We start from the raw sequence: 23,507 nt of genomic DNA, 5'->3' as shown, positions 1-23,507 counted from the left end.
ATTTGAAATCTAACTAAATTAGTAAAGAAAATGTTTTTCATAACTAAGTAAATACAAATTAAAAACAAATTATGGCCTAAATTTCATCTTAAAATTAGAAACATGATATGAAATAAAGCACAAAAGTAATACTGAGTAATAAAAAAGCAAAGAATGAGAGAGAGAGAGTAAACAAAAGAAAACAACCCTCTCTCCCCCTCCCTATTCCCTTGCCACAAACCCACTCTTTGGTGGATTGAATTATTTGCCATTAGATTCCTAGTGTGTGTGCAACTTTTGGGGAGCAAATATAAGTGGGACCCACAACCCTCCTCACACACCCCCTACCCTTCCCTTCCCTCCCCTCTCCACTCCCTTAAATTCTTCTCATGCTTGATACTGGCACCCAAAACCAGCCCACTAAAAGTACCCTAAAGGCCTAAAGTGGGGAGACTAATAAAAGAAAAAAAGTGGAAAAAAAAAAGAAAATTTATATTTATGATACTGGTGTATATGTAGAGTTTCCTTATTTTTCATAAAATTTCCTTCATTTATGTAGAGTTTTTTTTTTTTGGTTTTTTTTTTTTTTTGGGTTCTTAAAAATAAAAATATATTTGATGGGGTTCTTCTTTAACCACCCTTCTGCAATTGATGCAAGCTGGCAATCTCTGTTGTTTTTGAAGAGATTCCTCTTCCGATCTGACAGATGGGTGAAGGGAGAAAAACTCTTGTACTAATAGGGCATGTAAATCCCCCAAAGGGGCAAAAACTTAGTTTTTTATTATCAGAAGCTCTCTCTTCTTCATCATCTTCTTCTTCTTCCATCTCTTTGCAAGCTCTTCAATTACTTCTCGGTGAGTTCTCCTTCTAATTTTCTTTCAAGATCCAGTTTTTTATTTTTTATTATCTGGTTTGTAATGCTCTGTTTTCTTGTTTTTGGGATGTTAAAGCCATATTTCTCAGATACCCATTTGAAGATTGTTTCATGTTAAACTCAATTTCTATTTGTTTCCATTTCTTCAGTTAATCTTTTTCATGCTTGTTATTGGTTCTCTCTCTTAAATTTTCATTATTGCTTTATTTTTCCCTGTTTGTTTCATTTTCCCAGATATCCATTGCAAGATTTTTTTTAAAAAATATTTTACTTAAAGCATGTTAGAGATACTGGTTATGCTTCCTGGGTTTGCTTTATAATTTTTTTTTGTTTGGATTGATTGTTTCATTTTATTGAGTTCCTCTTTAAAAGAGTGTTGAGGTTTTGATTTATGCATGAAGTGTGTACTGTGTACTGTGATGGCCCCCTTTTTTTTGGGCTTTTTCCCATTATTGCTTGGTTGTGGGTCTTTTGATTCACTTCTTCTAATATCCATTCAATATTGTGTATTTTTTATTTGATTTTGAAGCAAGCAAATGCATTTATTGGTACTGTTCTCATTTGTGGATTCATCACCTTCGTCGATCATTTTCTGGCTTTAGAATTTTTCTTCACATCTTCTTAGACCCATTCAAGATTGTCTTTTGTTCCCTTTGTAATCAAAGCAGATCATTCATGTTTGTATGAAGTGGGCTTCTGCTGGTTTCCTCTTTTATAATTTCCTATGGTATCAGCATTTGTTGTTTCTGGTTCTTTCTTTCCATTTTTTTTTTCAAGAACCCATTTCAAGCTGTTGTGTTCGGTTTCTTCTCACCTCTTGAAAAAGATGCATCCAGGAGTTCATGACCATGACCTTGGGAGGAAGTTGCCTAGTTAATAGGGAATTGCTTTTGTGGAAAGAAGTGTTTTTTTCGAGAGCCTTACAACATTGTTTGAGTTTTATTATGGCCTTTGATGTCTTTCACCAGCCATTTATACCTTCAACATTCTATGATGATGGTCGTAAAAGCTCACTAGTTTTGGTTGCTTTTGCTAGCCTTCACTTGGCTCCTTATGCTTTTCTTGATATTTGAATTTGAGCTTTATTGAGTAACCTTCATCAAGGGACTTTGAAGACCTAACTTCAAAATAATGTCCCTGCTACAAAAAAGTTCCTTTGTTGACAATCGAGAACAAACCATCTCCTTTGAAGATGCATTATCATCTACAAAATGAACATAGCATGTGTAGTCTCAAGTGACCCACACCAACCCATGTGACATGATCTTTAAAGAGAAAATTGTCGTGTATTAGCTCAAATGACGATTTTTGTGATGTGAGAGGTAGAAAGCTTATAGTACCACAATCTTATTATGCGATGCTATAGCCTTGTCTATTGTGCGATGTCTCATCCTCCATCCAATATCCTCGTTTTTTTGGGGGGGTGGGGGAGGGGATCTATTTGAACTTAGAAGTGCCACATTCTTTCTATCCTTTTCACTAGAATTAGCTGCATCGACCTTCCATTCAATCTAGTTTCTGACATCTATCATTTTATTCCTTTGTTCTTGGTTGTAACCATTTTTTAGTCTTTATCTTGCAAAATGTGGAATGATAAGTTATCTAAACATGTAGATTTGTACTTTGAATAGTCTATAGTAGAAACAAGATTGTTCTCATCAATTTTTGTCAGATTTGTATCGGTTGTAAATTGTAAGAAGTTTTTTTTTTTTTTTGATAAGTTGGAATTTTATTAAAATGAGTGAAAAGACCGGTTCTAGATGACCCTTGATACAACTTAACAAAGAAGAGAGAAAAAAAAAAAAAAACCCTTAGGCCACCTCTAAGTTACATATAAACTCCCACCTTACTACAAAGTCCTCAAAAAAATCCCTTTAAATTCTTTAAAAACCTTCCCCCAAAAGAACAAAAGCCCTAGAATGGATAAGATGTGATCATTTATATGTTGTTCCTTTCCCTTGAAGGTTCTTCTATTTTTTTTCCTTCCAAATCCCCTAGCAAATAACAAAAGAAAGCAAACTCTCCAAAATACGCTTAGAAGCTTTGAAAGAAAAACTCCACACTAACCAAGATTCAAAAAGATCGTTGACCGTCTTTGGAAAGCAACCAATCATGCCAAAGAGACCAAAGAAATAGGATCACACCTGATAAGCAAGAGCACAATGCAGAAATAAATGATCATCCGTCTCCTCACTTTTCATGCACAACAAACGACAATTTGGAGTATGGAAACCTCTTCTAATCAACTGGTCCTTTGTTGTCAATCTACCCAAAGCGGTTAGCCAAACAAACACCAAAACTTTTGACGGAACTTTATCTCCCCAAATTAGGGGTGGCAATTTCAACATGATCAGCGAACACGACTCTAAAATGACACGAAGTTAGTGGGTTTGGGTCAAGCCTAATTGGATTTGGGTCATAATAATGTCAATCCCTCTAACACGATTATTAAATGGGTTGGGTTTGGATTTTGGGCATCAACTCGCCTAACCTGTTACACGTCTGTCGTTAACGTGTAATTTTAAATTAATAAATGGTTAAGCTTTAGTTTGGGAAAGAAAAATAAGTTATTTATTTATGTTTATATTTATATTTATATTTTTTTACTCTATTTTTTTCATAAAAATCTAAAGTTATGTAGTGTTTGATTCCTAATGTTGGAAAAATGACCCTCAGTAAGATTTGAGATCTTATCAAGTAAGACTATTGTGTATCATGTGATAATGAAATACACTTTGCTAGCCTATAATAATAATAATAATAATAATAACAATAATATTGAAAGACACTTTCCTTACTAAGTTATCAAGGAAAGTTTTCTAACCACATCACCTTATGGCATCCAAAACAATGATCTAATGCCACATGGTTGTAAAAGACAAAATTCTATGAACTTTGAAATATATATTTTTATTTTTTGATCGATAACTTTGAAAAAAAAATTCAAAAGAAAGTTTTTTTTTTGATCGATAAAGCTAATTTTATGAAGAGAAAAGAAACGAGGGGGGTCGAGAAGACCAACCTAGAACAAAGAAAAAGAAATAAAAAAAAGGAAAGACAAACAACAACAGAAGAATAAAACAAAAGACTCTCTCGGCAACGAGCATACCCTATTTCATCTCACAACAAAATCTTCAAAGAAGACTCCTTTGAATTCCTTATGAAGTTTACTCCAAGAGAAAATGGTTGTGTGACTTCAATTTTAATAACGATATTTTATTTTTGGTGGTGGAAATGGAATTTATTTTCTCCAATAAAGATTATAATTTTATTAAATAGGTTATATATGGGTTGGGTTAGACATACCTATTTATAAATGGGTTGGGTTTAAGTTATTGACACAATTATTAAATGGGTTGGGTTTAGGTTTGGTAAATTTTCATAATACCCTTACCTCAACACGACACGAATACGACCCAACTCGACCCATTGCCACCCCTACCCCAAATGAAAGGAGCCGAAAAAGTAGAAAATCATCTCATTCAAACCGGCACCATACATAGATTTTACCGAGAAGACTCCATTCTTCGTGCCATCCCACAACCTATGATCCTCCGTTTCGACGCTAATTGGCGTAGATTCAATCAACTCCAAAAGCCTCGCACACTATCCATTTCCCCATCATTAAAATTGCACCTAAAATCCAAATCCCACGACCTCTTCGTATTATCCCCAATCCAAAAGGAATCAACAGACTTCCTTTTCTTGACAGACATAACATATAAATTTGGGAAAAACACCATAAAAGGTGTATCTCCGCACCATCTATCTTCCCAAAATCAGACTCTGTTGCCCCTCCTCAGTCCCCACTTTAAATTTCACCTTACTACAAAAAGAAGGTGTTTTTCGAAGAATATCTTTCCATGCCCCACACCCACACACACCTTTTGCTTCCCTACTCTCCCAACCAAACTTATTCACCCCATACTTTTGCGCCACCACATTTCTCCAAAGATTGTCATTTTCTTCGCCCCAAATCTCCATAACCACTTGGCCAGCAAAGCTAGATTCAAATTTGCAAAACTTCTAATACCCAACCCTCTATGTAACTTGGGAATAAATTTTTTTCTCCAACTCACCATGTGGTATTTTCTTCTATTATCCTTGTCAGGCCAAAAGAAATCTCTACAAATTTTGTCCATCTTTAACTCCACGCTCCTCGACAAAGAGAATAATGAAAGGTAGTAGTTCGGAATACTGGACAATGTGTTTTTTTATTAGTGTTATCTTTCCCACTTTAGATAGATATCTTGCTTTCCACATACTCATCTTCTTCCCCATTCTTTCAAGAACTGAATTCCAAATCTCCTTGCTATTATAAGCCGTGCCAAGTAGAAGAATCAAGTAGTTTTTTGGCAACGTACCCACTTTGAACCCAATCGAAGCCGCAAATACATCTAGGCCAAACGCAACATTCACCCCATAGACTTTACTTTTATTCAAGTTAACAGGAATACTAGATACTGCCTCAAAACAACCAAGGATACCATTGAGAAATCTCAACTATGTAGCTGAGTAGTCCAAAAAAACGAGTGTCATCAACAAAATGTAAATGAGAAATGGTACTACCCTGACTACCTGCTCTAAAATCCGTCAATTTCCCATTGAGTACCGCTTTTGAAAACATTCTACTAAAAGCTTCCATAACCACGAGGGGCTTATTTGCTTTAGGAGTCCAGGCCGATATGGAGAATGAACTAGGGTAATACTCAGGCAAAATCCATGTTTAAAGATAAGGAGAGAGTAGATCACCTTGCCTCAAACCCCTTGTGCTTTTGAAAAATCCATCGGGAGTACCATTAACCAAAATAGAGAAAGATAGAGAAGAGACACATTTTATAATTCATCTAACCCACTTTTGCCCAAACCTCATTATTCCCAAAACATACTTCAGAAGGGACCAACTGACATAATCATACGCCTTCTCTAAATCGGTTTTACATACTAACTCCAGATCTTTTGAATTTACTCTTGTATCAATACACTCATTAGCAATTAGTGCCCCATCCAAAATCTTTCTCTTCAACAAAAGCCCCTTGCGAAGGATTAACAACACTTTGGATCACTTTCTTGAGTTTAGAAGCTAAAACTTTCGACAAAATCTGGTAAACCAAACCCACTATGATAGGACGTAAATCATAGATATCATTCGCTCCTTCTTGGGAAAAAATGCAACACACGTGCAATTCAAACCGTGATCCAAGAAACCTTCTCTAAAAACTTCTCAAAAAACGCCATCAAATTAGATTTAATTACCTCCCAACAAGACTTGAAGAAACCCATGGAGAAACCATTAGGACCCGAAGCCTTATCATTTGCCATCCCATTCACTAAAAGGTCTTTCTAGCCAGGGCTGATGATTTGAAGAAATGCTATCAAAATGCAAATTATTTAGCAAAGGCCGCACTGGAAACTTCTCCTCATTCAAATCATTATAAAACTCTTACCACTCCATGTGCCACTTTCTCATTGCTAACTTTCCAATTTCCTCGAACGAACTTTATCCTGAAAATGTGATTCACCCTTCTATGAAAGCTTGCCATTCGATGAAGGAAGCACGTGTTACCGATCCCCTCTTTGAGCCACTTTACCTTAGATTTTTTTTGCTTCCAAGATACTTCATTCATAGTCGCCACTTTTTGGAACTGATTTGTATTATCTTCCTTTCTAATCCCCCTTCCGTATCCAACTCTCTTACTTCCTCTCTTCTGTTTAGGGCGATCAATTTCCCCCAACATTACCTTGAGCTTTGCATCCACAAGCTTGGAAATTTCTTTATTCCAAATCTTCAATCGATCCTTTATAGCTTACAACTTGCTCCTAAACACCACCCTTGCTTTTCCACCAAAATGCAACTCCTCCCTCCAAGATTGAATTAACTATTTGAAATTCAGATGCAACAACCACATATTCTCGAATTGGAAAGGTGTTGGGTGACTTTGAACTCTCCTGCCTTCAAACAAATGGAGCAATGATTGGAAGTTGGGTTGGGAACAATTTCTTGAGAGATGTTCTAAAATCTTTCTTCCCAATCTGAAAAAACCAAAACTATCCGATTTGTTGAGAATTGGATTCTCTTGCTAGTTAGACCAAGTGAACTCCACTGAGCGGAACAACAAACCATTATTATTCACAACACACCAAACTTCCTCATCCGAGAAGTTATCCTTGAGCCTCCTAACTTTTTGTACGAGAAACAAATGACATTGAAATCTCCAAAATGCACCAAGGAAAACCCCAATGAGCACTAACAATTTAATTCAATCCAGCATTGTCCCCTATCATTATGACGAGAAGGGCCATACACCCTGGTGAAAACCCATTGAAAATCCTCCCCCACAAACTTACAAAGAACTGACATAGAAAAAACCTCAATCAAGTCTTCTTCCACATGAATAAACTTCTTATTCCACATCAAAATAACACCCCCAACAATACCTAGCGTTGGGAGAAAACTCCAGCCTTTGTCGTGAATCCCCCATAGATCCTTAATAATGACATCATCTACCGATTCCAACTTAGATTCCTGCAAAACCACCATATGAGCCTCTAAATGAAGGAGAGTCTTCACTGCCGCCTTCTTTAACTCGTCGTTCAAACCTCGAACATTCCAAGACAAGATCTTAACAATCATTGTTAATCGGAAGTCTTCTCCTTACCCTTCTTGAATAAGTCGACTTCAAAGGAAATTCTTCCACATCTTTCTGTAGCTCCTGTACTTCTCTTTCCCATCTTAATTTCTTCTGACTCAATCTACAATCCTCTTCATTTGCAACATCCTCCAAAGGCCTATTTTCAGACAATAAACCCGTAACCTTGTCATCCACACCCTTTGCGATTTTTGAACATTCACCTAAATTGGGAGCCAATGACTTCTGATTTTTCCATCTGCCCACAACTTTCTTCATACACCAGCTTACCTCCATACTATTTCCAACAAGACCACTGTCTTTTGACCCTACTTCTCCTTTGTACTTAGTTGCTCCTCTAAATAATGAGCTTAGGTCTATTTTTGATATTTTCAATTCAATAAAATCATTTTGTTGACATGGTGTTAGAGCACTTGATCATCTAAGCAAGTTCTAAGTTCCAACTCCACTTCTATGCATTTTTCATTCCTTGTCGGTCTTAAACCTCTTTTTTTCTATGCATTTAATATTTTTTTCGAGTCTTTGTGGGTTCTATTTATCAATGTATTGTTCACATGGTAATACTTGCCGTTGGGATAGTGGAACACAATACTAACTAGCAAACTGTTAGGGTTCCATAAAGTGGGCCAACAAGGACATCGTCCTTGAAGCGTGGGGGTATATTAGGATCCTTAGGTTAAGACTTAAGGCCACCATGATTAGTCCGAAAGGATCGACTTATGGAAAAAAAGAAAAAGGGATACGTGGTACTTGGAAAGAAGGCCAAGGGGCTGGGGGCTTGCCATGGAGAGATAGTTGGCCTATTTGGAGTCTTTGATGGTCATAGGGGTGCTTGAGCCACATAATATGTTAAATAAAACCAAAAACCAACCTCAAAATGAAATCGTTTTGGTTTTTTAGCTCTTTCTCTTTCTCTCTAGTGTTAGAGGAAGGGCCAATGGAGGAAGGAGAGGAAGTAGTGAGTGGTCTCCGATGTGTGAGGTCGCAGCATATAAAGAAGAGAGTTCTCAGAATTTTTTTCTTCCCTCCCATCACCTTCAACGACAAAGATCTTAAGGACTTTATTACTAGTTTTCACAAGAGAGAGAAGAAAAGGAAAAAAGAAGCACAAAAAAACTTACAGAAAAAAGAATGATTGAAGCGAATCGAGGGTCGTAAAAAGTGGAAACAAGAAAAGGGAATTCGTTCAATGTGGCGGAACCCTGCTAAGCAACTTGTAAACAAACTCCTCCAAGATAAGGATCTAAATAACTAACAAATCAACAAGATCGTAACAAGATGGAGTTTCAATTGCTTAAAGATTGGGCTCAGGTTTGAAGGAGTCATCCATTTCCAACAATAATAGTTGAGGTCGCTTACATCGATGCCCTGGACGGAATTGCTCATCAGAGTTAAAGCACAAGCCTTTTTCTTGGTGTTCTTGTTATTCTGCATTGCTTAAGTGATGTATCCTAGACGGTATACCAGGCAAGACTTGGGAAGAGGATGGTGCTATGGGTTTAGGGGGCGACAACGATCACAAGGAGCGTGGGGGGGTTGCTTTTGTTGGTGGATGCCTATTGACAAAAGTAATAAAAGAGTAGTGATAACTTCCTCCTGATGTTTAGCATAACATAATAATGGAATAGAGACAACGAATTTAGGAGCTTTACACCACAACAAATATCACTACTTCGAATCTGGTTGATCTCGTTGTTTATAGGTATTTCGAAGCCTTTTGATGAGGAAATGGTGCAGGGTGTAATGGTATGATGCAACTTTGATTTAAGCTATAATACTTCAAGATCGACGCCTTCGTTGGCCCATTTTATTGAGAACACCCCAACTCATTGGTCTTCTTTCCAAGTACTAGGTACGTGTGAGCCCCTAGCCCTTTAGCATTCTTTCCAAGTACTAGGTACCCCTTTTTCAATTTTGTTATAAGTCTCCCCTTCTCAAAAATCGTGGTGACCTACTATGGCAGACCCTCATACCCACATGCTTCAAGGCTGACACCTTCGTTGGTCTTAACACAAACAGAGGAGCTAATTGATGTCCGACAACCTCCGACCCTTTTGGTACATGTTAGGTTGTTCTGCTTTTGTCCCTAAATTTCAGGCCTATGCTTTATTGGCCATAGCTAATGTTCGTCAAGGAACTAATCATCATAGTTATGATTCCATGTAGTACTATTTATCATGTGCACTATTGCTCACGGTTACTATTCATCATGGTTACTGTTAATGAGAGTACTGTTCATTACAGTGTATGGGGATCTGTGGTTTTTCTCAATTTTTTTTTTTTTTTTTCATTTTTTGTAAGATCTTCCCAAATTTTCTATTTGTTGCTAAATTTTAACCATGTCCGTCCAGTCAAGCATACTTCTTTATTATGATCTACTATCAAAGTTTACGGTTACAGTTCGCTTCTCAACCTAATTGTGGGTTATCTAGTGGTCAATGAAGGTAATCTCAATTATGGGGCCCACACTTTTATGTGCTCTATTTATTGTTGGTGTATCACCTTATCTGATCTAAGGAGAGTTTCGTGTAGTACGATCACTTTTGTGTGATTATGTGCTTGGGTTCTCATGAAGTGCAATATGTTGCCAACTACAACGTAGTTTTTTGGCCAATTCTTTAGTTGATGTGCGCCATTTTGGTTTGTACCAAGAGTTGATCAATGTCGTGAGCATGTGTTATGCCAATTGGCAAATGTTTCTCCAGTTTGTGGAGACATATTTCATCGAGTACAATTGTTTGCATCAAGAGAAGTAACCTCTATTAATTTCTACGAGTGTTGACATATACAAATGCTGAAGCTTACAAAACTACAATACTATTGGATGAAAAGTGATTACAAGTATCTATGGGCAAGTTGGATCATGAACGTCGTTTTGCTCCAACTTGTAAGGGAGTATTGAAGATAGTTGTTAAAATCATGTTATTTTGAGTAGGATGGTTTTGGAATTTTTGGTTTGTTGCGGTTTTAGTCTGACATTACCTAAATTTACTTTTGTACATATTTACTCTTTTATATAATGAGTAACGTAGGAAAACCTAGGTTTTGTCGGCTCTCGGTTTGCTCTACTTTAGGTAGAGAAGGGGCAAGACTAATTAGGTGAAGAAGAGTATTAGAGGAATTAAAATTTAATAGGTTTAGACCTAAAGGCTTAAGTGGTAATGGGTAAACACAAAGTCTTGTAATAAGGTGTTGTAATTAGATTTAGGGTTATGAAATAGGATTAGGTAATTGGGTAAAGGTATATTTGGAGAAAAGATTGATGGTATAAGGTGTTTATGGTTTATGGGAGATTGGATGGTTCTTGATGGGTTTAAAATAGAAATTGAGACATGAAAAAAACAAGATGAAAAGAAGAAGATGATAGATTGAAGGTGTGTTTGATTGCACATGGAAAATGGGAAAATGAAATACACCCCTAAATTAAAATGCTAATATCTTCTTCTTCTTTATGCTCCTCATCCTTCTGCCCCCCTCCACTCATCTCTCTCTCTCTCTCTTCTTTTTTCTCCTCCTCCCTCCACCCCACTCCTACTCTGCCCCCTCCCTCTCTCTTGCTCCATCCCTTTTTACATCACCATCCCTTTTTTTAGTAACCAAGCAATTTATATTTTGGTCAAAAATAAAGAAAATTGCAGCTCATAGCCTAAAAGAATCAAGTTGGTTAGTTTTCAAAATTAAGACCGAAAATGTGATAAAGGTGGCCACCAAACAAAGCTTACAACAAATTAAAGCAAAAAAGGAAAATTACAACCCCTCACACATGACAAAAAAAGATCCCACTTAAAATTCCAGTCCTCCTCAAAGAAAACTCCTTTAAATTTTAAATTCTTTAAAACTGCCTACTCCAAGAAAATAATAAACCCATAAAGGATTTTATTTTCTTAGGGGGAATATCTTTGATCACCCAACTTTGGGAAATAGCTAAATGAGATGACGGAAAACAGCAAGCCACTTTGAATAACGATAGAAAATGGCCCCACACCTCCTTTGCAAATGGACAGTGAATTAGGAAATGATTAATTGATTCGCCACTTGATTGGCGCAAATTTGGTTAGACTTGCCATAATACACCATTCACACTTTTTGTTGATAAGACAAACTAGAAAATTGTTAGAAGTTAAAAAATAATTAATGGCACATTATGAGTTTGTTTGGCACTTGATATATTAAAGTATCATAGCTCTTGACTAGGAAAAATGTGCGTGTGTGATGGATAAAAACAAGAGCATTTTGCGATTATTGTGTGATAAAATTGATGAGACACTCTATGTAATTGCGGACATGGTTCAAATTTTGTGCTGCTTTGGCAGAATGTTCCGGTTTGTCAGCCAAAAATCAGATGAACATTGACCCCAGACATTTAGTTTGTTATTCCTTTCATATTTTGAAGCATATGTTTAGTATAACTGAATTGATAGGTTCTCCTTAGTGGGCTTGCTTTCTACTATCTACATTATTTTATTTTGAGGTTTTGTATTGTGCTTTTGAAGTCTGTCAACTTGGGGTTGGCCTCTTTTATATATTGGATTTACTCATAAAAATAGTCATGAATTTCTTTTTTATGTTCTAGTTCTTACACCGAGCATTTAAAGAAAAGGATAAGGAAAAATAGCCTAGAATTTGACCATTATAGGATATATTTGACGGACTTCTGATTTGTTCAATTAATTTTCATGTAGGCCAACTGAAGAATGGACAAGATGGGTTCTTTGGATTTAAGGGGTCGTCACTCAGGATCAACTCAGTCAGAGGAGTCAGCTTTGGACCTAGAAAGGAACTATTGTGGTCATCGTAATCTTCCATCATCAAGTCAATCACTTCAAGCATATGCATCAGGTGGCCAGCACTCCGAAAGTAATGCTGCCTACTTCTCATGGCCTAATTCCAGTCGATTGAATGGTGCTGCTGAAGATCGAGCAAACTACTTTGGAAATCTTCAGAAAGGCGTGTTGCCCGAAAATCATGACCGGTTGCCGACGGGGAAACAAGCCACAACCTTGCTTGAGTTGATGACTATAAGGGCATTTCACAGCCAGATCTTGCGTCGTTACAGTCTTGGTACGGCAATTGGGTTTCGTATTCGTCGTGGTACATTGACAAGCATACCTGCTGTCCTTGTGTTTGTTGCCCGGAAAGTTCACAGACAATGGCTCAACCACATCCAATGTCTGCCTTCTGCCCTTGAGGTGAGTAAAGAGAAAACGTACTTGTAGTTTAATTTTAGAGAGCTTCTATTGGCACCCCAACTTGTACTTATTACACCCCAATTAAAAATAAAGAAAATAAGTGAATGGTTGAGAATAAGTAAAAGTTGGGGTGCCAATAGAAGCTCTCTCAATTTTTTTTTTTGGGTTTAGTATTTTATATGAACCTAATCATAATTGTAAACATCTACTGAAATTGTTTGAACAAGTGTTATAAAGTTTTGTAATGTTGAGATTATAATTTGAGTCAAGCCTTTGTAATGTTTGAAGAGTGTTTTTAATCTTTAATTTGGGTGTGATAAATAATTTAAGAAATTGGGGTGTAATAAGTAAAATTTGGTGTGCCAATAGCAGCTCTATAATTTTACAGGGTGGTCTACATCGGTGTTCCCTTTTCACTCTTTCTTTAGTCTCCCTTTTATTCTATTTTGCTTGTTGAGGGAAGAGGGGTTGAATGTTATATTAATCATGGATTTGTGAGATTTCTATGCTCAAATAGGAAGCTGAAGTGACTTTTGAATCTGCGTAGGGACCGGGTGGTGTATGGTGTGATGTGGACATCGTGGAATTCTCGTATTTCGGTGCACCAGCAGCAACTCCCAAAGAACAACTATATACGGAGCTTGTGGATGGCTTACGAGGAAGTGATCTTTGCATTGGTTCAGGTTCTCAGGTATTTTTGGCTCCTCTTTGGCAACCTTCATTGTTCTATATGTTTTTTAAATGTTTGAGAAAGTGCTGATTTTTCTATATGCGCCATATGTTTTCTCTGGATAGAAGATTTATGTCTATGGTTGCTTTTTGACCTATAGATATGTGGGTTTAAGTTCGTTGTATTTACTTATTTTAGTAATTTTATTACACAACATAATTCAGGCCATTATGCTACTGAAATTAGAAGAGGGTGATATGCTTGATTTTAATGTTCACTCTCATTGTAGAGGTTGGGAAGTTTGCTCCAATTTAAACATCTTGATACCATGTTAAAGATGGAATGGAACAATGGCCCAAAACATAAAATTTGACTTAAAAAAAGGCAACTATAGTGCCAGAGTTTGCATTATCTTCTATTCATCACGTGGAATGTGCTGGCAGGTGCACATCATTCCTTGTGGTTGAATTGTGTTTGTGGTGATGTCTATATTAGTCATATAAAAATAGTTTATGGTGTTCCTATATTGAGCTTTTGATAATCACACAAATATTGGGGTTACCTCTTTGTTATAATTAGGTATCTTTAAGATTTCTCCCATTCAAGCTTCTAAATATTGTATTGATTGAAGGGGGATCAGCTGAAGGTGCCAACTTGATGAGTTGGTAAAGTTTGTAAGTAGTACGACTGCATACCTGGGATCAAACCCTGCCTTATAAAAAAAGAAGGGTTTAACAACCCAATGCACGAATATCGTTTTCAGGGGCAACGAGGGAGCCGGAGTGTGCATTCCCTACTATTTGTTATATGGAATGTCGTCAATATACTGGCGACTCAAATAGCTGGATTGTGCATTCCTTATAAGAAAAAAATGTTTTTTGAATTTAGTGTTTGATCACCACGTAAGATTATTTTTTTTTCCTTTCTAATAATTGAAAAGAGGAAAAAGAGGAAAATCATTTCTACATTGCCTCTAAAAATAAAAAAATAAATCATTTCTACATTTATTGGAATTATTTGTTGCCTTTGGGCACTGTCATATCATTCATATCTTATTTGTTAGAAGTTGTTATCTATGCATTTAAACTGTGTTGTCGTTCAGGGTTATCCAACTAGACCATAGTTTTTCATCTTTTTTATCAGTTTTTTCCAGTGATAAGCTTGTTATTTGCTTTGTGGTATATATAAATTGTTTGATAGATATACATATCTCTTCATTATCTGGTGCCTCCAAAATGTTTTAGTGTCTTCTTTTCTGGAAGAAGGTTTATTTAATTATGGAAAATAAAACGTATAAATGATGGACGAGTTACTTTTTGATATGCTTCAGGAGCAAAATTATATAAAATTACCTGCTATTTTTTAGATTGTTTAGGTTGTCAACTGAATTGGTGACGATCAGCATTGTCATCATTCCTTACAGTGGAGATCTTAATTGACTTGAGGTGTGACCAACAAGTACTCTGGTTGTTTACCCTCCCTAGACTACTCAAGCGGGACCCCATCTTAAGCTCGGACTTGGGAGGGATTTTCAAGACATCCTTTCTGACACTCAAGTCATTCCACCAAAAAAACTAGAGTCTCAGTGGGAATTTAACTATGATAAGATGGTCGTACTATATGGAGGAGATACCTATTGATAAAGAGATCTACCCCTTTAATTTGGAAGGTGTTTTGGTAGGACAAAAAGTCATTCTGAAAATCACAGAGTGAATCACTACAAGTGTGGTTTAGAAAATTCACGTAGATTGGGATGTGGGAATTGTCCTAGATGATAACTACACTAGAGTTGACAAAAATCTTGTGGTGGAATACTTTTTTCTTCCTAACCTGTCCTTTCTTTTGAATTCCTTTTGTTGAGTCCTAAAATCTTTTTTTTTTTTTTGTTGTTGTTGATAGGTATAGGATTAGTAATTAGCAAATGAAATTGGGTTCAAGGGGGTTTGAACCTAGGACGTGGGAACTAAACTTCACATGTCTTACCACTTAGCTAAGTTGGCACTTCAAGTCCCAAAATCGCTTGTAGGGGATATAAACTTTGTTGGTCCTATTTCGATTAGAAGAATTTGTCTGAGATGCACCTTACTCACCAAGACTTTGAGAAAATTGAGTCACTTTGTCCAAGTTGGTCTCAACTTGCCATACATAGAAAGATTTAAGTTGATTTGTCAGAACTGGGCTTGAATTCCCATGACTAGTCAATTGGTTGGAGATGGGCTTGACTTGCTACAAATTAATGATGTTTAAGTCTATCTGTTTGAGAAGATTTTGATTCACCATGGTTCTTGTGAATTGGAACTTTCCCCTTGATTTATTGAAATTTGAGTCAATCGGTTTAAGACAACTTGCCATGAATTCAAAGAAATTTGAGTCAATTGGGATGAGATGGTCGTGACTAACTATTTACTCTGGTTTCGAGACAAGCTTGGCTTTCCATGATTCCAGTCAATCAGTTGAAGTTTGGATTCGCTTTCCACAGCTTATATAAATTGGACTAGATGATGGGCCAATGTTCAATTATCAATGACTTTGAAGTGCCAACTTAGCTAAGTGGTAAGACGTGTGGAATGTTGTTCCCACGTCCTAGGTTTAAACCCCCTTGAGCCCTACTTTATTTGTTAACTACCAACCCTATACCTATCGACAAAAAAAAATATATAAATGACTTTCAGTTTATTGGATGGAGATATGCTTTGCTTGCCACAACTTAGAAAAACATTTAAATTGTGTTTAATCCAGGACAGATTCAGCTGGCCATGATTCTAGTCAATTTGTACGGCACAGGTTTGGCTGGCCACACCTTAAATGAATTCGAGACAATTAGATCGAGATGGGCTCATCTCGCCACATCTTGGAAATATTTGAGCTTCAATAGTTCAGTTCCTTTTTAGAATGTGTCTCTAATCCTGATAATCAGTGGGATAAATCTCTTACAGGTATGGGTCATACGTTGATGGATGGAGAGTTTGATCTTGTGTGGTGTTCTTCTCTGAAGAAATCTTATCTGTAGATGGATCGGGACTCCAACATTTTGTGGAGTATCTCTTCAAGACATCTTATTCTTTGATGGATGGGAATTTAATCCTGTTGTACTGGAGTTTCATCTCTTGAAGAAGTAACTCACCCTATGATGTCTAGGGACACCAACCTTATGTGGTAGAATTCAGTTTTTGAAGAGATATAATATCCTTCATGGATGGGACTTCGACATTTTGTCTAGAGTTCTTCTCATGAAGATGTACCTCATTCTCTACTGAGTGAGAACTCCGACTTGTGGTGAAGTTCTATTAGCAATAATGATCATCTATTGAGGTGCTTGTTTGATACAAGGGCACTGCAACCGTTTGTGGTGACCTCAATAGAAAGAAACATCCTCCATTAATAGATGAGGTGCTTCGACTGTGTTAGATTTTCAAAATCAGATTTATAAAATAACCATACTGATTCCAAAAATATACTTGCTCTTATTGGTAATATTTTTCCCCAAGTGAATTACAAGGTAGGCTTCAGATAAATGCAATTTATATTAAACATGGTCGAGATGACCAACAAGAAAAAAAGTATGAAGAAGTAATCCATCCCAAAGCAACTATGACAATTTACAAACCTAGTCCCAACTCCCCACGAAGTCATCAAAGAATACTCCTTTGACTTCCTCAAAAACTTTACACCTAGAAAATAAAAAACCTTTTGACGACACTAAAATTTCGTTCCTTTCTTTCCAAATGCTCCAGCACACTGCCAAGGGAGTTATAGACCAAAGAATCTGCTTTGCCCCCAGAAAGGAAAACTCATCCTCAACCAAGACTCAAAGAGATCTCACCAATAGAGGAAGGCAATCCATAAAACCAAATAGATCCCAGAAGTACCACCATAACTCCGTAGCCAATGGACAATGCAATGATAGATAGTTACTTGATTCCCATCCCTCCTGCGCATAAAGCAAAAGTTCGGAGTGCGGAAACCCCTACGAATGAGCCCGTCCAACATAAGAAAGCTACCCCAAGCCGCCATCCAATTAAAGAACACAATCTTTGACGGAATTTTCGGCCCCCAAATGGCAGCCACCGGAAAAGTCTGGCCCCCATCCTCCAGTAAAGATTTGTATAAAGAATGCACGAAGAAGATTCCATCCTTTGTTTCCCTCCACACCCTCGTATCCTTCGAGCTCACAGGATCCGAAATCTCTGCTACCCAACTCATCAAGGAGGTTAACTCATCCACTGCCCAATCATTAAACGGCCTCCTGAACCCGTAATCCCAACCAACCATCCTATTATTGACCACCAAAACATTGGAGACCCTTTCTTTGAAGACAGCTCAAAGAGAAGACGAAATCTATCTTTCGAAACAACATCCCCACATCAGAGATCCTCCCAAAACCGCACCCAACTGCCATTCCCCACCTTGAACCATACTCTCTGCTAAAATAAATTCAAGGTCTTCAATATCCTATCCACACCCCACACCCAAAAGTGCCCTGCTTCAACCCGCTCTCCCTCCCAAACTTACTCTCCCCAAATTTTGCTGCCACCACCTTCCTCCAAAAATTATTTGTTTCCACCCCACACCTCCATAATCATTTGCCCATCAATGCCTTATTCCCCAATCCACGCACCCCCAACACTCCTTTACATTTTGGAGAACACACCCTTTTCCACTGAACAAGATGAAAGTTTCTCTTACCATTCTTCTAACTCTGCTTCCATAAATGCAGGCATTTTGAACAAAGATAAAAAATACCCCGGAAACTCTTCTACGAAGTCAATTTCCCGCCTTTTGATAAATACTTCACCTTCCAATGACTCAATCTCTTAACCACCCTCTCAACCACCGGATCCCACATAGCCTTACTATTGTATGTAGCCCCCTACGGTAAACCCAAATAAGAAAAAGAGAGAGTCCCAACCTGAAACTCAGTAGCAGCCGCTAACCTCTCCAGATCATCAACGCTCCCAACTCCAAACAAATTGTTCTGAAAATTAATAGGCTCAAAAACATTCCTGAGAAATAACACAACTAGATTCAGAAACATACCTGAGAAATGGAAGCATCCAAGAAAACCAAAGTATCATTTGTGAACTGCAAGTGCGACACCATGGGACCATTCCGCCCAATCGAAAAACCCAATAACTCCCCACACTCCACTCCTTTCCTTATCATTTTCCCCAACGCCTCCACAACTATGATAAATAGGAAAGGCGATAGAGGACCCCCCTGTCTGAGATCCCTCGAGCTTCTAAAAAGACCATAGGATGACCCTTTAATCAGAATAGAATGAGAGGGAGAAGTAACACACTTCAGAATCCACTTGATCCATCTCTGACTGGACCCCATCCTTCCTAACATGTACTCCAAGAATTTTCAGCTTACATGGTCATAAGCTTTCTCCAGATCAACCTTACACACCACCTTGGGAATCTTTGACTTCAATCTTGAATCAATACACTCATTCACAACCAACACACCATTGAGAATCGATCTTCCCCTCACAAAAAGCACCCTGAATTGATTCAATGATACCTGAGGGCTAAGAGCACCGTTTTCAGTCTCGGCTCCAACAACTTAGAAATGATCTTATAAGTTGCACCCCCAAGCTGATAGGCTGCAAATCTGAGATATCCTCTGCCCCTGCCTTCTTTGGGATCAAGGAAAGAAATGAACAATTCGAACCGTAATCTAAGAAGGCCTCACTATAGAAGACCTGAATCACAGCCATAAGATCTGCTTTCACTGTCTCCCTACATACCTTGAAAAATTCCATAAAGAAACCATTGGGTCCAGGAGCTTTATCAGAACTCATACTTGCCACCACATCCCGTTCTGTCAATAATTTTTCCTGGCCTATGTGGTTTGCTCTATTATGTTAGCGCAGCCACAACTTACTACGTTGAGGTTTATGGGTGTCCTGGGAGATATTTGCAGGTTTAAATCTCTAGGAGAAAATGTTCAGTGTCAGACTCATTTAATGAATTTAAGGACTTGATTTGGGATCAAGGTACTGGTCATAGATCTGTTAGGGCAGGGGTTTGGGGAGGTTATTTAGAGTTCATATGATGAATTGAGAGCTAAGAATGTAAGGAATGGAGCTGATATATGAGTATATAAACAAATACTGCCCATAGCTTCAAGTTCTCATACAAATACAGTGCAATATCATAACATAACTAACATTGAGTTGCCACAATTGTCTTAACAAGGACAGTCCATTTTCCAGAAGTTCCATTTCTGCCACATGAATTATCAGCCAAAAGCTACAAAACCTCTATTTGCTAGTATTCACGTACAAACTATATTTGTTGTCATGGTGTCATCATCATCATCAGAAACTTGTATAACTTTGGTGTATATCTTCTATATTATAATGCAATTGTAGGTACATGCAAGTATGCACTGTAATTTGGTGTTACTGTATAACACCAACATACCACTCTCTTTATGTCTTATAGCTTTGGAAATAAGTTTGTAGCAGTATGTCGGAAAGAATCCACTCAAGAGCTTGGTCTCCAGTGTAATCCTTTGAATCAAAACAGGATGGATCTGTTTAATAGATTTATTGGCTTCTAGACTGATATCTTCTTTGTGACACTTCAGTTGATCCATTACACATTGTTCACTCTCAGGTTGCAAGCCAAGAGACCTACGGAACATTGGGTGCCATTGTGAAGAGCCGTACTGGCAACCTTCAAGTTGGTTTTCTAACAAACCGACATGTAGCAGTTGATTTAGACTACCCAAACCAGAAGATGTTTCATCCTTTGCCACCTAGTCTTGGACCCGGAGTGTATTTGGGAGCAGTGGAGAGGGCCACATCATTCATTACTGATGATCTTTGGTATGGGACATTTGCTGGAACAAACCCAGGTAATATGGTTCTAAAATTGTCGGTGTAATATATATTCTCCTTTTATCTGTAGTGGCAACCTATCAAAACTACTTAACTGGATTATTTATGGAGGCTAGCCCAGGGCCACATTGAGTTGATTTGGTTGTGTTTTGAGCTGATCACTGAGATTTTCAACTTCTTTTTGCTAACAAGTAACTCCTAGAACTGATTCAATTTCTTATAAACTGGACTTTGATTGGTTGACATTCTGAATCAAAGGTGTCTCCGATTATCTTTTAGGATATTTTAGAAACAGCCCCCTGTTAAATTGGTGATCTTAGGTTTACCCCTTGCAAAATGCAACTCCTTTACTTTTCTTGATGATTTAACAGTGAAATTTTGATCTTTTTTTTCTTCCATATTTTGATTTAGTAATTTAAGTATTTGAAGAAAAAAAATCAAAATTTCACCAGTAAATCATCAAGAAAACACAACGTTGACTTATGGTCAAGGGGGGTAAACCTAACATCACCCATTTAATAGTGGGGTGTTTCTAAAATACCCTATCTTTTATGTAAATTGGTTTTCACTGATTGATCATTAGTTGCGTCCAAAGTCCCACACATGCCCATTATGATTTGTTGCACTTGCAGAGACATTTGTACGAGCTGACGGGGCCTTCATCCCTTTTGCTGATGACTTCGACATCTCCAACGTAACCACATCCGTGAAAGGTGTAGGTGAGATAGGAAATGTCAAGATCATAGACTTACAGTCTCCAATTAACAGTCTTATTGGGAAACAAGTGGTGAAGGTTGGAAGAAGCTCTGGCTTAACTACTGGGACCGTAATGGCCTATGCCCTCGAGTACAATGACGAGAAAGGAATCTGCTTCTTCACTGATTTTCTCGTTGTTGGTGAAAACCAACAGACCTTCGACCTTGAAGGTGACAGCGGGAGTCTCATTCTCTTAACAGGGCAGAATGGCGAGAAGCCTCGTCCAATTGGCATCATATGGGGTGGAACGGCTAATCGAGGACGGTTGAAGCTAAAAGTTGGTGAAGCTCCTGAGAATTGGACTAGTGGGGTTGATCTTGGCCGCCTTCTTGATCTCCTTGAACTTGATCTCATCACGACCAATGAAGGGCTTCAAGGTGTGTACTTTTAGAGGAACCAATTTCTTTCTAGCATGCTTAGTTTTTTTCTCCCCAAGAAAAGAGAGCTTCTATTGGCACCCCAATTTTTACTTATTACACCTCAATTAAAAATAAAGAAAATAAGTGTATAATTGAGAAGAAGTAAAAGTTGGGGTGCCAAAGAAGCTCTCTCTCATTTTTTTGTTTTTTTGTAGATTTATATTTTTTCGGTTTAACATTTTATATGGGCCTAGTCATAATTTTAAAAAATTACTGGAATTGTTACAACGAGTATTATCATATTTTGTAATGTTGAGATTATAATTTGAGCCAAACCTATGTAATGATCGAAGAGTGTTTTCATATGAGAGCTCTATTGGTACCCAAAAATTCTCTTATTACACCCCGATTTCTTAAATATTTTTATTACCCCCCAATTAAAGATAACACACTCTATTCAAACATTACAAAGGTTTGGTTCAAATTAATATCTCAACATTAGAAAACATTATAAACCCCAACTTCTACTAATTATCAACCATTCACTTATTTTCTTTATTTTTAATTGGGGTGTAATAAGTAAAAGTTGGGGTAGTATTTAATTGGGGGGTGAGAAATAATTTAAGAAATAGGGGAGTAATAAGCAAAAGTTGGGGTGCCAATAACAGATCTCCAAAAACAAAAAAATATGATTTTTTTGTTTGTTTTTGTTTTCCTTCTAAACAAATGGTTTTGTTGTTGATTTAGTAGCAGTGCAAGAACAAAGAAGTGCCTTAGCAGCGGCCGGGGATTCTACGGTTGGAGAGTCGTCTCCTGCAGAGGGAGCATTACCCAAAGACAAAAAGAAAGATATCTTCGAGCCTCTTGGTTTTATCCAACCAATCCCCATGGAAGGAGGTTCTAGCTCGGGAATGAATGCCCCACCACCTTTCATTCATGCTGAGTTCCGTATAGAAGAAGCGATCGAGGATGCACCCAATGTGGAACATCAATTCATTCCAAACTTCCTTGAACGATCTCCAGTGCATCAAAACAACCTTGACAACAACAATCCGGAATCAAATAATCTCTCCGCATTCAGGAGTAGTTCTGATGAAGACCTCTGCTTCTCATTGCAATTGGGCGATCATGAATCCAAGCGAAGGCGTTCGGATTCTACTACATTTATCATTGAAGAACCGAAATGAAGTGGATGTGTTTCTTCCCCGCATTATATTTGCTTATGGCGAGAATCAGCTATCTTTGAGACGAATGAGTTCAAATGAGAGCCGCCTCGCCGTGAGGTCTACATATATAATCTTATTCTGAAATGTAAGTAACTCAGACAACATAAATGGATCTTAGGGAGACAATGTTGGTAATCGGCCGGAGAGTATTTGAAGTTCATGCCTCCAACCCTCAAATTATCTTTGCAGTTTTGCATGTTTTGAGTAAGTTTTATAGATAAAGATATGTGAGTCATGCTTAGAGTAAATAATAGAGACATTGGCAGACTGTATCACAGTAATATTTATTGGTGTTCTTGATGGCATTGAGGCCGTTAACAGTTGATTTATGTGGAGTAAGACTGAAATGGATTGAATCAGACCCGAAATCTGATCCATTCAGATCCAATAATTTTGGATATGGAAGGAAGGTTGGGGTACTCATTTGATTACTTATTGGATCAGTTTTGGATCAACCATGTGTCGATCTGATTGGGATAAAATGTGAGAGTATTTACATTATATAACTATTTGGTATGGCTCATCACCCCGAATGATAAAATCCAAAATTAAAGACTTTCAGACTTAATTTGATTGTACATTGCATTACGACCATATTTACTAAAAATAGCAAAATGTCTAATTCAACCAGATTTGTTTGATAACCTTGGAATAATTAATGATGACATTCTAATATAAATCCAAACTCAAAATATCAATTTTTTTCCCCTAAAAATAGAAAGTGCTACCAGTAAATGCATTTTTATGGGGAAGTGCAATCGTGTATCCTGAGATGTTCAGATCTACGGTACTTGAATTTGTTATGTCATGGAATCATTTTAGTATGCCACTAGACAAGTCATATTATCACGATTCTAAAATAAAATCTCTCTTATTTATTGATCTTTTAAATGCTCTTGCTTGGACTAATGGATTTAAAGATCGAGCATGATACTATCCTTTTTTTTATTCTTTTCA

The 23,507-nt window shown here is 37.4% G+C and overlaps 1 protein-coding gene across 2 annotated transcripts; it reads left to right on the top strand.

Annotated features, from left to right (window-relative positions):
• The first annotated feature begins 378 nt into the window (after window positions 1–378).
• Window positions 379–22,875, top strand: LOC147410910 (protein NARROW LEAF 1-like). Of its 2 annotated transcripts, none has more exons than XM_086441560.1 (6): window positions 379–833; window positions 12,186–12,692; window positions 13,240–13,383; window positions 19,986–20,226; window positions 20,842–21,342; window positions 22,075–22,875. In XM_086441560.1, the coding sequence occupies exons 2-6, from the start codon at window positions 12,198–12,200 to the stop codon at window positions 22,509–22,511; spliced, it is 1,818 nt and encodes a 605-aa protein (XP_086297686.1). In that variant the 5' UTR covers window positions 379–833; window positions 12,186–12,197; the 3' UTR covers window positions 22,512–22,875. The 2 variants fall into 2 exon arrangements, with proteins under 2 accessions (XP_086297686.1, XP_086297679.1); XM_086441553.1 differs by having other exon boundaries at window positions 380–833; window positions 22,072–22,875.
• The last annotated feature ends 632 nt before the right edge of the window (window positions 22,876–23,507 follow it).

This window comes from Akebia trifoliata, chromosome 1 (genome assembly GCF_017979445.1).
Source record: "Akebia trifoliata isolate Shusen 1 chromosome 1, ASM1797944v1, whole genome shotgun sequence".
Classification (NCBI taxonomy): Eukaryota; Viridiplantae; Streptophyta; class Magnoliopsida; order Ranunculales; family Lardizabalaceae; genus Akebia; species Akebia trifoliata.
The sequence above is the reverse complement of the archived record's forward strand: the minus strand, read 5'-3'. Positions and strand labels throughout refer to the sequence as shown.